The sequence below is a fragment of the Pyrus communis genome, chromosome 3, assembly GCF_041283825.1.
Source record: "Pyrus communis isolate YQ-2024b chromosome 3, ASM4128382v1, whole genome shotgun sequence".
Lineage (NCBI taxonomy): Eukaryota > Viridiplantae > Streptophyta > Magnoliopsida > Rosales > Rosaceae > Pyrus > Pyrus communis.
In genome coordinates this window covers 4,417,028-4,431,996 of record NC_142567.1, presented here as the reverse complement: position 1 = coordinate 4,431,996, position 14,969 = coordinate 4,417,028, and the positions used below count along the sequence as shown (strand labels likewise).

The window sequence follows — 14,969 nt, the reverse complement described above, 5'->3', positions numbered from 1 at the left end:
AGGACTTGATCAGAGCCTATTGGAAATGAGGAATTGACGTTTTGGTTAGACTTGTTTTCTTGGTACATTTACTGTGTTGAAGCAATTACTTTGGAACCGTTACAGATCATTTCTATAAAAAAAATTAATTATATATGAGATTGTTTATTATTGAACTGTTTAAAAACAGATGGACGGATTAGGTAAAATAATTACGAACTATTTATCTATTTGCAACAATTGATTGACTAAACAATCTTAGTTTTAATTAATTTTTTTTTTTTTTTTGTAGAGATGAGCTTTACAAAATCATTTATTATATGAACAATTCTGAACATAAACATAAAGTTATGTGATTAAACCACTAAGTAAATTGAGGAGGAGCAGCCAATCATTGTTCTTTCGAAAACCTCATGAAGTTAAAATTTTTATTATCACACATTTGATTAAGTTGAAAACAGCATCAATGTTAATTAGTAGGATCTGTCAGACCGTGTCTGAATATTCAACGTACTGTCCCTACAAATTCATTTTCACCTTGTTTTCTCTCAATTAATTGTTGTCATCTTCAAATTAATTATATCAATGCGTACAGGTTCAAGAGAGAGCTTGTTGACATGGTCTTGATTTTCATGTAAATTTATTGCGGTTTTTCTTTTGTGTGGTGTACAACTGCTATAAAGAATAAGCGGGCGAGTCACAGTGGGGATCAAATTTGACATCTAAAACACCCGTATGACTGAATGATGTGTAGAAATAAAGCCACACTTTACGTTTAGATTTAGAAGTTTCTAATAAGCGTTAAATTTGAACAACTTATGTTTTATTTTTTATTTTTATTGAAAATATGACTTTAACCCTTCAAATTCAAGTTTTTTTCCATATAAAACCCGAAATAATTTGTTTACTCAAAAAGAACCCAATGACTAGGATCCACCTAAGTGAATTCATTAATTACATATTACTTTACATATTTTACATTTTTAGATGCCTAAAATACCCCTATTGCATATTTGATGTCCACAATTAATTTTATGCAGATTGTAAGGAGAGAATTAATGATTTTGCAAAAAGAAAAATATGACATTAATGTTAAAAAATTCATTGCATATTAATATCAAATATGAGAATTGTTGGCTTAATTCTATGTATCTGACTTTATGAGTTCATATATATATATATATATATATATTTATTTATTTATTTAAAAAAAAAAAACCTAATATATGTAATAATACATTAAAAAAAAAAAAGTAATTTACCTACCATGTACAAAAATGTTATTTGATTCAAAATGTGTATATGTGTGTGTGTGTGTGTGTGTGTGTGTGTGTGTGAGAGAGAGACAAAATCTTGCATAAACTTAGGAATTGGATCATGCTTTTGATTTTATCTTTTACCTACAAACAATCATATACATATTACTTTATATATTTTTACCAAAAAAACGTCCCTAATAGGCTAATATATGTAATAATACGTGCAAAATAATTTACCTACCATGTATACAAAAATGTTATTTGATTCAAAATATATAATCTAGGTTTTCTCAAAAAAAAAAAAAAAAAAAAAAAAAAATATATATATATATATAATCTAGGTGTATATATATATTTTATATATAATTGGAACAAATTAATTTACCTATCTACAAATTATTTCCAATAATTTACCTACAAAAAATTATACCCCTTGTGTAGAGAAAAACTTGTGTGGGGCTTTACTTGCCACTGGATTTTGTTGAGTGGCGCTACAATCCAATCAAAACTCGCAACGTGGCAAGTCTTAAATATTATCTTTTATTATTTTTCTTTAATATTTAAAACTTTCATAATTATATTTCCTATTAATTGATATAAGATTAATTTAAGATTTCAATTTTCCTCTGATCTCCTCTGTCTTCCCTTTTTCTTCTCAAATTTTCTCTCTGACAGTGCCGGCTTCTTCCCCACTCTGTGCATTTCCTTCCTTCATAAGAATAATGGGAAAAAAAAATTAAACCATCTTCTCGATCTATAATGAAATAAAATTGTGATATATATATTCTAACACAGGCTTGATGTTTAACAAAATTTGTTTGTTCCTTTTTTTTCATTTTTTTTTTCCTCTTCTCATTCTCGCTTATTTTTCTTCCCCAGTTTTCTCTGCCGTGTGCAATCTTCTTCCCCCTCTTTATTTCCTTTCTTCATAAGAATATGGGGCAAAAACAAAGTCATCTTCTCCAAACCTATACTTCTTTTTTTTCGTTTTTTTTCTTTTCTTTTTTTTTTATTTACAAAAGCTGTTTATTAATTTTTTTTTTCAATTATAAGCACAATTTCATTGCCCAACAACTCATCCTGTTTTATATATCTTTGAGTTGTAATTTGCGTGTTTATGTTTTTCCTATAAAGGATTAGAATATTTTGTAGCAAACTCTAAATACAATCTTGCAGACTCACTCCATACAATCGAGTTGATCTTTTCACAATTTATTGGTTATCCTTCACTTTATTTTGGTTGAAGTACAACTATTTTGGTTGATTATCCATCTTTAACATGATGGTAGAAGTGGGAGAGAGAGAAGAAACTGAAGACTTCTACGGCGAAACGTAAAAGTACCAAAAGGGAAAATTTGGGAAGAAAAAGAGGGAGGGGAGAAGAAAAATATACATCAAATTAATCTCATGATGTATATTAATTAGTAGGAAAAATAATTATGAGAATTTTAAATATAAAAGAATGATAAAAGATAATATTTAGGACTTGCCACGTTGCGAGTTTTGATTGGATTGTAGTGCCACTCAACAAAATCCAGTGGCAAGTAAAGCCCCACACAAGTAAATCCAGTGGCAAGAAAAGCCCCACACAAGTTTTTCTCCCTTGTGTAATATAATTTCTTTTTTTCACTAATACATGGAGAATAATTTACCCATTACAAGAAGAAATATAATTTGATGTATTATATTGAAAAATATTATGTCATACCTACATTTATACAACAATAAAATGTGCCTAATATATGTAACAATACATGAAAAATAATTTACCTACAAGTTAGAGAAGTGTTATTTGATTCAAAATATATAATATGGATCTATTATAATTTTTTTTATAATAATTGGAACAAATTAATTTACTACCCAATTAATGCAAAATATATATCACAAAAAAGGTAAATTTTTGGTATGATATGGATACAATTAATGCAATACAACAGTTGATATATTTTATTTCAATTTTTCTACAACTTTTAATTTGGAATAAAGTTAGGGATTTGGGAAAGTGGCATGCGTGTAAATAAATTGTATTAGTAGGTCAATAGTATTCCGATGTGGCTACATATTTTAAATTTGGGCTTTTATTGGATGTTTATATGTAAATGAGTTATTATCTATGAATCATGAATTGTAAGGGCCAAAATCTAAATCACCCTATTTTTTATGAAGTAAATTTGAACGACTTAATAATTAAATAAAAGAGTAGATTTCAATAATCGTATGGCACCGTCGTCGTTAGACCTGTCATTCGTATCATGTTTTTAATGTTTGTGTCATTTTCATGACATACCCAATATCTTAACAGGTCATGTCGTGTAACACCTATTAAAGTAAACGTGTAATATGACCCAACCCGAAATCAACCCGTTAATATTATCAGGTAATATGATCCAACCCGTTACCCATTAAAGAAATATATTTTAAACCAATAAATAATGAAAATGAAAAACATAATTTCATCCAAAAAGATGGAAAACATAATACTAAATTAGTATATGCATATCGCACTTGTTAGAGAAAAAGCATTAGTACATTATTACAAAATATCAAATGTTCAAAGATATGCAAAATGAAGGGAGTTGCGTTTTATGATGGTTTGAATGGTTTTAAAAATTCAAATGACGATGTACTCATCTTCAAAGTGCAAAGGATGTGATCACGAGCGTTTGCATATTTCTTCACATTTTTCGCACTAGTAAATTAATTATTATAATTTTTTAATGTGTTTGGTATTTTTAAATTACTTGATAATTTTTTTTAATGTGTTTTATAATTTTTTTTAATCACACTCTTTGCCTTTAGTATACTTTAAAAATATATAAATAAATAAAACTTGAATTTTTTAAATTTATATAGAACAATAATACAATAATACGTATTTAATATACAATATATACATATACACTATGGCTCTTGTACTTTATTGACACGCCGACCATGATATTCACCAAACACCAAGATAAGTACGTGTTGGTCGACACCTGAAGGTGACAAAGCCATATTAGGATGCATGAGAACTAAGAACAATTAACTGACATAAATAAAACTTGTAAATTTAATTATGATGAATATGCATTTATGGAACGTGTTCAGAGCATACAACTAATCCGAGACACTAAAAAGAAACAATATAAAATTGAATGAACAAAAGGATAGGTCTTATAGCAAGAGGACTCGAAGATTGCCGATGCGGAAGTGCCTTGATGTCGGGATTGTACACCTCGATTCTAAGTCCTAAGACGGCGCAAAACAAAACATGAGCATACCAAGTTGATATATAAGTAATACGAAAAACAGTTAATCTTTAACGTATTAACCCCTAAAGTTTTATGAAAGCTTAATAGTATAACATGTAATAGGTTTTCTGAAAACCCTAGCATGCCATAAAATCTTCGTAAAACATATATCATATATAGTGTGTTTAGTAGTGGTATATATATATATATATATAAGGCATATACTTATATATAATATTTCATTCGCCCAAAGGCATAAAGAACACTTCTTTTCATCTGAAGGTTCTACATCACGCGTCGTAGATCATTTGCCTGTAGGCACTATATCTCCTAACCGAAGCCAATATAAGTATCTTCCGATCGACCAACCTACACCTGGCCGAAGCCAATATAAATATCTCCCACCTGTAGGCACCAACCACACGCCCGGTTGTAGCCAATATAAATATCTCTTTCCTGTAGGCACTAACCACACACCTGGCCGTAACCAATATAAATATCTCCCACCCGTAAGCACATAAGTATCATATGCCCGTAAGCAGAACATATGTATAACCATTAAGTAAGAACACAAAGACATTTACTTAATGTTTCTAATATATATCTTAATTGGAGTTCAATAGCTAAAACATCATATTGTAAAACCTATTCATAGTATATAGTCATCAATCATATATACTACGAAGAACGTAAAATCGATAAAGCATGAATATCATAAGCGTAAATCCAATTTACTCATAAAACGTTATGTAACATCCCACATCGACCAACAGAGAGGGGGTGATGTGTGTCACATCCCGCCCTGGGGCGGATCACTTCCCGGGCCCGCTCCACCACCGTAGCACGATATTGTCCGCTTTGGGCCCCGACCACGCCCCCACGGTTTTGTTTCTGGGAACTCACACGAGAACTTCCCGATAGGTCACCCATCCTGGGAATGCTCTCGCGCGCTACTCGCTTAACTTCGGAGTTCCAATGGAACCCGAAGCCATTGAGCTCCCAAAAGGCCTCGTGCTAGGTAGGGATGAGAATATACATATAAGGATCACTCCCATGGGCGATGTGGGATGTCATAATCCACCCCCCTTAGGGGCTCGACGTCTTCGTCGGCACACCACAGCCAGGGTTAGGCTTTGATACCAAATTGTCACATCCCGCCCCGGGGCGGATCACTTCCCGGGCCCGTTCCACCACCGTAACACGATATTGTCCGCTTTGGGCCCCGACCACACCCCCACGGTTTTGTTTCTAGGAACTCACACGAGAACTTCCCGATGGGTCACCCATCCTGGGAATGCTCTCGCGCACTACTCGCTTAACTTTGGAGTTCCAACGAAACCCGAAGCCATTGAGCTCCCAAAAGGCCTCGTGCTAGGTAGGGATGAGAATATACATATAAGGATCACTCCCCTGGGCAATGTGGGATGTCACAATGTGCTTTATATGTACATGCCCACCTCCATATAGCACGAGGTCTTTTGGGAACTCATGGGCTTCGGATTCCATCGGAACTCCAAAGTTAAGCGAGTTTGGGCGAGATCAATCCCAGGATGGGTGACCCATTGAGAAGTTGCTCGTGAGTTCCCAGAAACAAAACTGTGAGGGCATGGCCGGGGCCCAAAGCGGACAATATCGTGCTACGACGGAGCCGAAATTGAGATGTGATAGAATGGTATTAGAGCCACTCTGCTGTTTGGTACGTGTGTGTCGACGAGGACGTGGAGCCCCTAAAGGGGGTGGATTGTAACATCCCACATTGATCAACAGAGAAAGGGTGATGTGCCTTATATGTACATGCTCGCCTCTATATAGCACGAGACCTTTTGGGAACTCACCGGCTTCGGATTCCATCGCCACGCCCTCACGGTTTTGTTTCTGGGAACTCACGAGCAACTTCCCAGTGGGTCACCCATCCTGGGATTGCTTTCGCCCAAACTCGCTTAACTTCGGAGTTTCGATGGAATCTGAAGCCAGTAAGTTCCCAAAAAGCCTTGTGCTATATGGAGGTAGGCATGTACATATAAGGCACATCACCATCTCTCCGTTAGTTGATGTGGGATGTTACACGTTACCATTAAATCATGTTTTTCATGTATGCATTTCTAATAGTAAAAATATGCATTTTGGAAGGGGTCCACTCACCTTACACCGTTGGTGAAGAGTCGTGCAAACAAGAGAGGACGGAAATGCCATTCACAATTGCACCTAAGCATATAAAGGTACCAATTAATAAAACACTATCATAATGATTGAATTTGGGAAAATGGACGTCGGAAACGGATCTAGGACGTCGAAATTAGCCTAGGAGGGGTCCCGACCGAAACCCGAAAAAAGTCAACAAAAATTAACTTTGACGGGTCAACGATCAATTGTCAAAGTTAACGGTGAACGTTGACTGGAAGTCAATGGTCAACAGGTCGGTCAAACGGGTTGGATCCATTTAGGGTTTAGGGTTTTGGACTTGGGTTAGGGTTAGCATTTGGGCTTGGGTTCAAATATGGGTTTGGGCCAAAGCTTGGGTTTAGGTTTAAAAGGTTTCTAGGTCGGGTTGGGTAAACCGGGCTTGGGCCCGTGTTTTGGATCTAGGTCATACCTTGGGTTTTGTTCAGTGGGCCGAGGGCTCGTGTTTTCATCTAGGTTTTTGGGTTAAATGGTTATGGGGTTGGGCTGCCCAAATAGGCTAGGTTCCATGGCCCAACAAATTGGGCCGGTTACTCAAATGGGTGGAGCTATCGGGTCGGGTCGATCAATTTTAGGTCAGGTTGGCCATTTTCAACAAAGAAGAACACCGGAGCTTCCAATCTCCGGTCAACCCAAAACTCCACAATTACACATTAAGCTGGAGGCCAAAATGAAGCTACGGAGGAGAGGAAGGGTGTTGTACCTATTTCATGGCTAGGAAACGGCCGGGTAGTGGCCTGGAATTCACGACAATCTCGTCGGAAAGTTAGGGAGGTGTCCCCGACGTGATTCAAGTCAAACCTTCACTAAAAACGAGTATATAATCTTAGAAAGCGTAGCAACATCCATTTGAGACAAAGAGAAAGGGGCTTCGAGGCTTACCTACTCGAAAATGGTGGAGATTAGTTGGAGTTCCCCTTGATTTTGCACCGGCTTTCATGGTGTTACAGTCCCAGTTGCAAAAGGAGAAGAGGAATGAGGGAGGTGGGGGAGATCTGAGGGAAGTTGGTACGAAAGAGAAAGGGAGTGAACTGTGAGAGAAAGAACTTGGGGGAGGTAAGGGAGATAGAGGCGTTGAGCCCAGGGGACAAAAATTAAGGGTGGGCCCCTTGGCACACCCATTAAGATCCAAAAACAATTTTAAAAGAAAAATATCCCCAAACTTAGTGAAATTACAAAAATGCCCTTTCGTTCTGTAAATTTCGGGACGGGTTGTTACGTTATAGTAAGTTTTTAGTAGTTTAAAAAATTAAAATCATCAAAATAACTTTTTTTCTTAATGTGTCGAAACGGGTTACTCGTGTGTCACCCTCGTGTAAACTAGTTAAATAGTCGTTATTAGCGGGTTCTTATTGTGTAAACTTGTTAGGAAGTCGTTATTAACTATAAGATTGATCTTCATCACATCCTCTTTTCTTCAGCTTCCACCAGATAAACCTAATCAAACGCCACACACCAACCAAAATAATACATCCCACACTCAAGCTAAGTAGCTAAGGTAACCCACTCTTCCTATGAATAGAAACGTGGCTGCTTGCTTCTTCAATATATACTAAAGAGAAGCTACCAATGATATTTATTTTTCGTTTCTTAATGAAAGATCTTTGGTTTTCATTGTATTTAAAAAAAAAAAAAAAAAAAAAGAAACTCCTCTCAACCATCTTTGGGGCAAAGCTGTGAAGGTTTTAGTAAATCGTTTTTGATATCAGCTTTAGAAAATATGTTTTCCGAATCACATTTGCCAATTGAAAGCCACCAGACAGTACACGATCGTGGCGGGAGTAGAAGAGGCCGAGCAAAACGACGTCAACTTCGGTGATGAAGAGGGGGCGAGTGGAGACGAGGTAGAAGGCATTGGAAGGAAAGAGGATTAGGGATGACATAAAGCCGAAGGCGAAGAGAGGGGGAGGGTGATGTGTAGCTTCCATTCCTCCTTGTCATCTTTGCGTTAACGCATTCTGCCCGTCTGTTAACCTATAATTTCTCCAACTTTCCTATTGGCGTCAACATAATTATATCTCTTGAGCGAGATGCTTATACCGACGGTTGGTCGGTTGTGCCACATACCACGAACAATTCGCAGAGAACCCTTCCTTCTCTGCGGAAGTGCAACAGGAAAACTCTTGTTGATTTCCCGACACATTTCACGTTTTTCATTAAATAAATCTTAGCGTGCTATCACTAGTTATGTCGACGGTATCCAAGTAATTAATGAATTATCTACATGAGATAGTTGAACTGGATCAATACCTTCCAGATTAGGTGATTATTGGGTTTCTGCTGCCGCTGATCTATGCTGATCAGTTTGTTCTACACAAGATCAACTCGTGGAGTTTTAATTCTTCACTACTTGACACATCACACCACAGTTCTGATCCCCAATCAGCAAATGACAGTATAGGACTAGCGGTTGAGGTGTGTACTGTATTATATTAGCTTCAAGGATAGTTTTCGTTTGGTACATCTTATGGAAGAAAAGGGCAACGGGAGAACGTAGTGATGAACATCCTATAATTCATGACTTGGTTGACAAGGAATTAGAGAAAAGGACAGGCCCTAAGAAGTTTTCTTACAAAGAGTTGGCTTGCGCAATAAGTAACTTAATTTGATGAGGTGGAAAGGCTTGGTGAGGGAGGATTTGGTGGGGTTTATCGAGGATTTATAGAAGACATGGAGTCACGTGTCGCTGTTAAAAGGGCATCAGAGGGATCTAAACAAGGTCTAAAGGCGTATACATAAGAAGTAAGGGTCATCAGACGTCAAAAGGCACCAAAATCTAGTGCAGCTCATTGGTTGGTGCCACCAAAATAGAGAGCTCCTACTTGTTTACGAGTTCATGCCCAACGGCATCTAAGATTCTCATCTATCCAAAGCTGAAAGTTGTTAACCAGCTGGGAGGCAAGATATTAAATTGCTCAAAGGCTTGGCCTGCGGGTTGCGCTATTTACATCAAGTGTGGGATAAATGTGTCCTACATGTACAGGGATATCAAATCTAGCAATGTTATGCGAAACTTGGGGGTTTTGGATTAGCTTGACTTGTGGATCACGAAAAAAAGCCACAAACAACAATTGTGGCTGGAACCAGGGGGCTACATGGCTGTGGAGTATGTTATGACAGAAAAGGCTACCAGGCAATCAGACGTCTACATGTTCGAAGTTGTTGCTTGGGAAATAGTTCGCGGGAGAAAACCCATTGATCCAAGTTTAGAAAGTAGCATAATCGAAATGGTTGAGTGGGTAATTGGGACCTTTTTAGAGAAGGGAAAGCAGCTGACCCGAAATTGTGTGGAGATTTCGATGAGAAACAAATAGAGTGCCTGATGATTGTTGGGTTATGGTGTGCGCATGCTGATTATAATTTTAGACCTTCAATACAACAAGCGATTCAAGTGCTTAACTTCGAAGTTCCGTTGCCCATTCTCCCATCAGAGATGCCGGTGGCCATATATTTTACCTTCTCCAGTATTATTCTCAATGTTGTACCTAGTGATAGTAGTGCTGGCTCTGAAGGTCATACTAAGAGTTCAGCCAACACTTACAGGATTAGTTCTTTGTAGGACATTGTATATCTTGTTCAATAACTTCTTTTAAGTTCCATCACTTTGGTAAGTGAATTGGTGTAATTTAATCAAATATGATAATACCCCATTTAGAAATGTTTCTATGGTAAGAATGTCCTTACTGAAAAGTGCATAATTTGATGATCGAAAACGTTCAGTTCTCATTTTAATTTTGAAGTTCTCTTTCAAGAATTATCAATGTTAAAAAGGGTTTAATCAGTAATTGTCTAGCCAATTGATTATTCACCTTTTCATTTTAATTTTATCTAACAAACCTTGTTTTTCTTTCATTTTAAATTACTTAACGCACTATCAAGATCGATCTTGATAGTGTGTTAGACCTCACATTTATATGTGGAGGATCTAGCAGTGGCAATTCGTGTATGCATGTTGAGTAAGTGTCCACACGAGCATGATTAGGGCTAACTTAAGTACAACACAATTATTAGTTGGACGATTTTTCCAAACCTAAACATGGCACAATTATTAAACGTGTTAAATATTGATATGATAGTAACCCGTTCGATGTTTATAAGTGCAAAGTTGTCCACAATTTATAATATACAAGGAAAATTTTATTTGACTCGAAATTTTTTTTTGCTCATATAACCTCTTTATATGAGTTCAAATAAGATTTTCTAATAAATAATAAAAAAAAAATGATTTTGTGGTAAGTGGTTTCTTGCTTTATTTATGAGAAATTTTACTTTACACTCGAGATCCCGTGTTCAAATCCAAATATCCTATCCTATGTAAAAATACAAAAGGCAACAAACAAAAGCACAAAACAAAGAAAAAGCCTCGGTTTAGGAGGGAGTAGGGAGTAAAAAAGAAAAAAGAAAAAAAAAGAGGCATGAAGTTCACCGACTCACCAGTGATCGAGCTGCCGGTGCGCGACGCCCTCCTTTCCCTCCAACAAGACAACGGCTCCTTCCACGTCGGCACCTCCGTCTGGCCCTGCTCCTTAGTCCTCGTCAAGTTCGCCGAGCGCTGGGCCCCACCCAACCCCAACAACCCCTACTCCGCCCTCCTCGACTTCCACGGCAAGCGCGCCGTCGAGCTCGGCGCCGGATGCGGGGCTGCCGGCATGGGCCTGTACCTCCTCGGCCTGACCGACCTCGTCCTCACCGATATTCCCGCGGTCATGCCCGCACTGAAGCACAACCTCAAGCGCAACAAGCCGGTCCTGGGGAAAACGATCAAGCACGCCATCGTGCACTGGAACAAGGCGGCCGATCAGGCCAAGTCCCTGAGTCCGCCGTACGACGTCGTGGTGGCGACCGACGTTGTCTACATCGAGGAGACTGTGGGCCCGCTCGTGTCCACCATGGAGGCGCTTGTTAAGGACGACGGGGTTGTTTTGCTTGGGTACCAAGTGAGGTCCCCGGAAGCACACCAACTGTTCTGGGAAATGTGTGAGAGAGTTTTTTCGATCGAGAAAGTTCCTCATGAGGATTTGCACCCGAATTATGCGTACGAAGAGGCCAATGTGTTCGTCTTGCGCAAGAAACAAAGAGGAGAACTCGCTCATCAGATTAGTCCTCTTGAATCCTGAGTGCAGGTTTTTGGTTTTCGGATTTCGGATTTCGGTTCTTCTGTATTGTTATCTGCAAAAGATATTGTGCAAGTTTGTGTGGATTATTCTTGTGTGTTTTTGTAAAATAACTGCTCGAAAATTCTACAATGTACCGGTATATGGGTACATTGGACGGCTGAATTTGCGTGTCTAGATTTTGACGGTCTCAATCAAGCCGTTCAAACACCGGTGCATGTTAGAAAGCTACACTGCTACTTGATGCTGTTGTTGTCTATAAATGCAGTTGTCTGAAAACACAGTACTTGTAAATTTTGCTTACCAAATGATCATGGGATTAGTACTCTAGGCAGCCCCAAGCTAAAACTTGTTTGATCAAATCAAATTTTCACTAGTATCATACACTCATATATAATCGGAGAATTCCTAGCGTAGCAATTGAAACGATATAAAAAAGATAGCTGAAGCTTATCATTCGATGGTGGTGGAACATCGGAAAGATAGCTGAAGCTTATCATTCGATGGCTCCCTAATCCATCCTCCATTCTCTCTCGCTTCATCTCCTCTCTTTTTTCTATTCATCATGGCGGTGCGCAGCCTCAATACAAAGCAGACTGCGAGAAAGATTGTGTACAGGTGAGATTCAGAAGCATTAGTGCTAGTCAACCTCGAGAGTGACATTGAAGGAGATGATGGAAAAATTGGCTTGTTTGATGGGAGAATTGGCAATGAAAGTTCAAAGTTAAGCGCCCGAATTGCTTCTTGAATTGAAGGTCTTGAACTGTCACACGGATGAGCACACCACAATCCGACAATCATCAAGCACTCCATCTGCTTCTCATCAAAATTCCTACACAATTTTGGGTCAGCTGCTTCTGTGACTTTCCCTTCTTCATAAAGCTCCCAAACCCATTCCACCATATCGATTTTACTCCTTTCTGCATGGCGATCAATGGGTTTTCTCCCGCAGGCTATTTCCAAAGCAACAACTCCGAAGCTGTAGACATCTGTTTTCTTGGAATATTTACCGTCTACAATGAATTCAGGAGCCATGTAGCCATAGGTTCCGGCAATAAAAGTGTCTATTCCTTCTTCGTGGTCCAGAAGCTTTGCTAACCCAAACCCCCCTAGTTTAGGGTTGAAATTTGAATCCAACATAACGTTCCTGGATTTGACATCCCTATGCAGCACAAAATGTTCCAATTCTTGTTGTAGATAGAGCAACCCGGAGGCTAAGCCTTGAGCAATTTTGTATCGTACCTCCCAAACTAACGAGCTTTCTTCTTCAAACAAATGAGCATCTAACCTACCGTTGGGCATGAACTCGAAAGCCAGTAGGAGTTGTCTTTTTTCGTGGCACCAACCGATGAGTTGCATCAGATTCCGATGCCTAAGTCGACTGATGATCCTCACTTCTGATACAACTTCCTTGATCCCCATTTCAGGTCCTAATGATATCTTCTTAACAGCAGCGTAGGAGTCCAAGTCTTTTAGGTAGCCCTTGTAAACCACCCCAAAGTTTCCCTCTCCAAGCTTTTCTCTCTCACTAAAATGTCCTGTCGCAGAAGCCAATTCGCTGTACGAAATCTGCCTGGGGCCGCCAATCACCTTCTGTAACTGGTCAACCAAGTCATAAGGACTCATAAGGTTTGTATCAGTCCTTTCTCTGACTATCCTTTTCTTGCACGAGTTGAACACACCCAAACCCACGACACAGATCAAGATGAATCCACCACTACCAGTAGTACTACCGATAATCACCGCCAGAGATTTCTTGCGTTTTCTTGACTTGGCTTTAGAACTATGGCCTGGCGTCGGAACTGGAGATTCTTGCTTTTTTTGTTCCCCCGAAAGAGTTAGAGATTCATCATCAACCAGAGTAGAAGTGAAATTCCACGAGATGATGTGCAGAGCAGAAGAAGCACCTGTTGAAGCAGAAAAGCCAACGATGATCCAATCCGGCAAGCATTTATTCAGATCAACCATGTAACTGAGAGAATCAACTACTTGCTCGTGGGTATCATTGGCATAATTGGTGAAGGAAACACTAAGGTTTTTCGAGTTTGAATTATAACTAATCCAAGCACGACTAAGTTTTCCTTCCAGAATTCCACTATTCCAAGGCCTGGTAATATTAGACTTGACAGAGTTGATGTCAATCCCCACACGACCGCCATCTGGATCCTCCACAGTTGGCCTGTGGGTATCAAACTCCACTGCCACAAACGGGTACTCATTTCTTGGCTCAGTAACATTTTCCACGGAGCTGTTGACAGGGAGGCCCATACTGCTACCTACTCCAAGTGCTCGGTTGAGTAAGGATCCATTTGGCGCTAAGAAGAAGGCCAGCCCCTCGACATAGGAGGGGGTGGCACTGTTTTTCGTATCAATCATGAACGTGAAACTTGTGTTGAAATCAGCAAGTTTTCCTGTATTATTGTCCCGGAGCAGGAAGGATTCTCTGTAGGTAGCACGGCCAACACTTCCATTAGCTTTATTTGTTTCCCCACCCAGGCTGCCTTCAGTGAGGCAAATGGATTGGTTGCCGATAACAGCATCTCCCTCGGTAACTAATTTTTTCAACTCTTCCGTACTGTAGGTGTGATCACTTTGTCGGAAAGTGGGAAATTCGAAAGATAAGGGAGCTGCACAAGGGATTAACAGCAGGAGGAGAATAACAAGGAAGTGATGATCAAGCTTCGGTGAGAGAAGTGCGATGATAGCCAAATCATGGGCAACCATTTTTTGTTTTGGTGGGAAAGAAAAACACTGGCGCTGATGAGACGAGAGATGCTCTCTTGTCACCGATTCACCACGAGACAAGTGAGCGTGCTGGAGAAACTGTCGTCTAAAATAGAGAAGCAGATGATTGCAGATTGAAATTTCCAGTTGGAAATATATAGAGAAGTTTCATGGGAAAGGACTTGAAGACCTGGTTGACCGACTGTACGTAGTGAGTGAAAGTGTTCCGAAACCAGCAGTTGGGGTCATCAACTATTTCATGTCGTGCGAAGTTGGCTTGCAAGTTTCAACGCGTTAAGCCCGTTACTCTGAAATGATAAAACAACATCTTGGAAACTTCTTAAAAAAGGCCTTTTGATTTTCTTGAGTTTTTTATTTCAGCCCGTTACCTTGAAAACATGAAACTACATTTCCTAATTGCTAACCGATCATTTTTCCAGATTTTGTCAATATATTATTTATATTTAATCAGTACT

The 14,969-nt window shown here is 38.8% G+C and overlaps 1 protein-coding gene and 2 pseudogenes across 2 annotated transcripts; 2 read left to right on the top strand and 1 right to left on the bottom strand.

Annotated features, from left to right (window-relative positions):
* Nucleotides 1-8,842: 8,842 nt before the first annotated feature.
* Nucleotides 8,843-10,214, top strand: LOC148697783 (L-type lectin-domain containing receptor kinase IX.1 pseudogene; annotated as a pseudogene).
* Nucleotides 10,215-10,869: 655 nt separating this feature from the next.
* Nucleotides 10,870-12,048, top strand: LOC137715792 (S-adenosyl-L-methionine-dependent methyltransferases superfamily protein). Its single transcript, XM_068455139.2, has one exon. The coding sequence runs from the start codon at nt 11,071-11,073 to the stop codon at nt 11,770-11,772; it is 702 nt and encodes a 233-aa protein (XP_068311240.1). The 5' UTR covers nt 10,870-11,070; the 3' UTR covers nt 11,773-12,048.
* Nucleotides 12,049-12,056: 8 nt separating this feature from the next.
* Nucleotides 12,057-14,658, bottom strand: LOC137715791 (L-type lectin-domain containing receptor kinase IX.1 pseudogene; annotated as a pseudogene). Its single transcript, XR_015960522.1, has one exon. The product of XR_015960522.1 is annotated as an L-type lectin-domain containing receptor kinase IX.1 pseudogene (transcript).
* Nucleotides 14,659-14,969: the final 311 nt, after the last annotated feature.

Coding starts and splice junctions, on each gene's coding strand:
- LOC137715792 (XM_068455139.2), top strand. CDS start 11,071: ATGAAGTTCACCGACTCACCAGTGATCGAGCTGCCGGTGCGCGACGCC.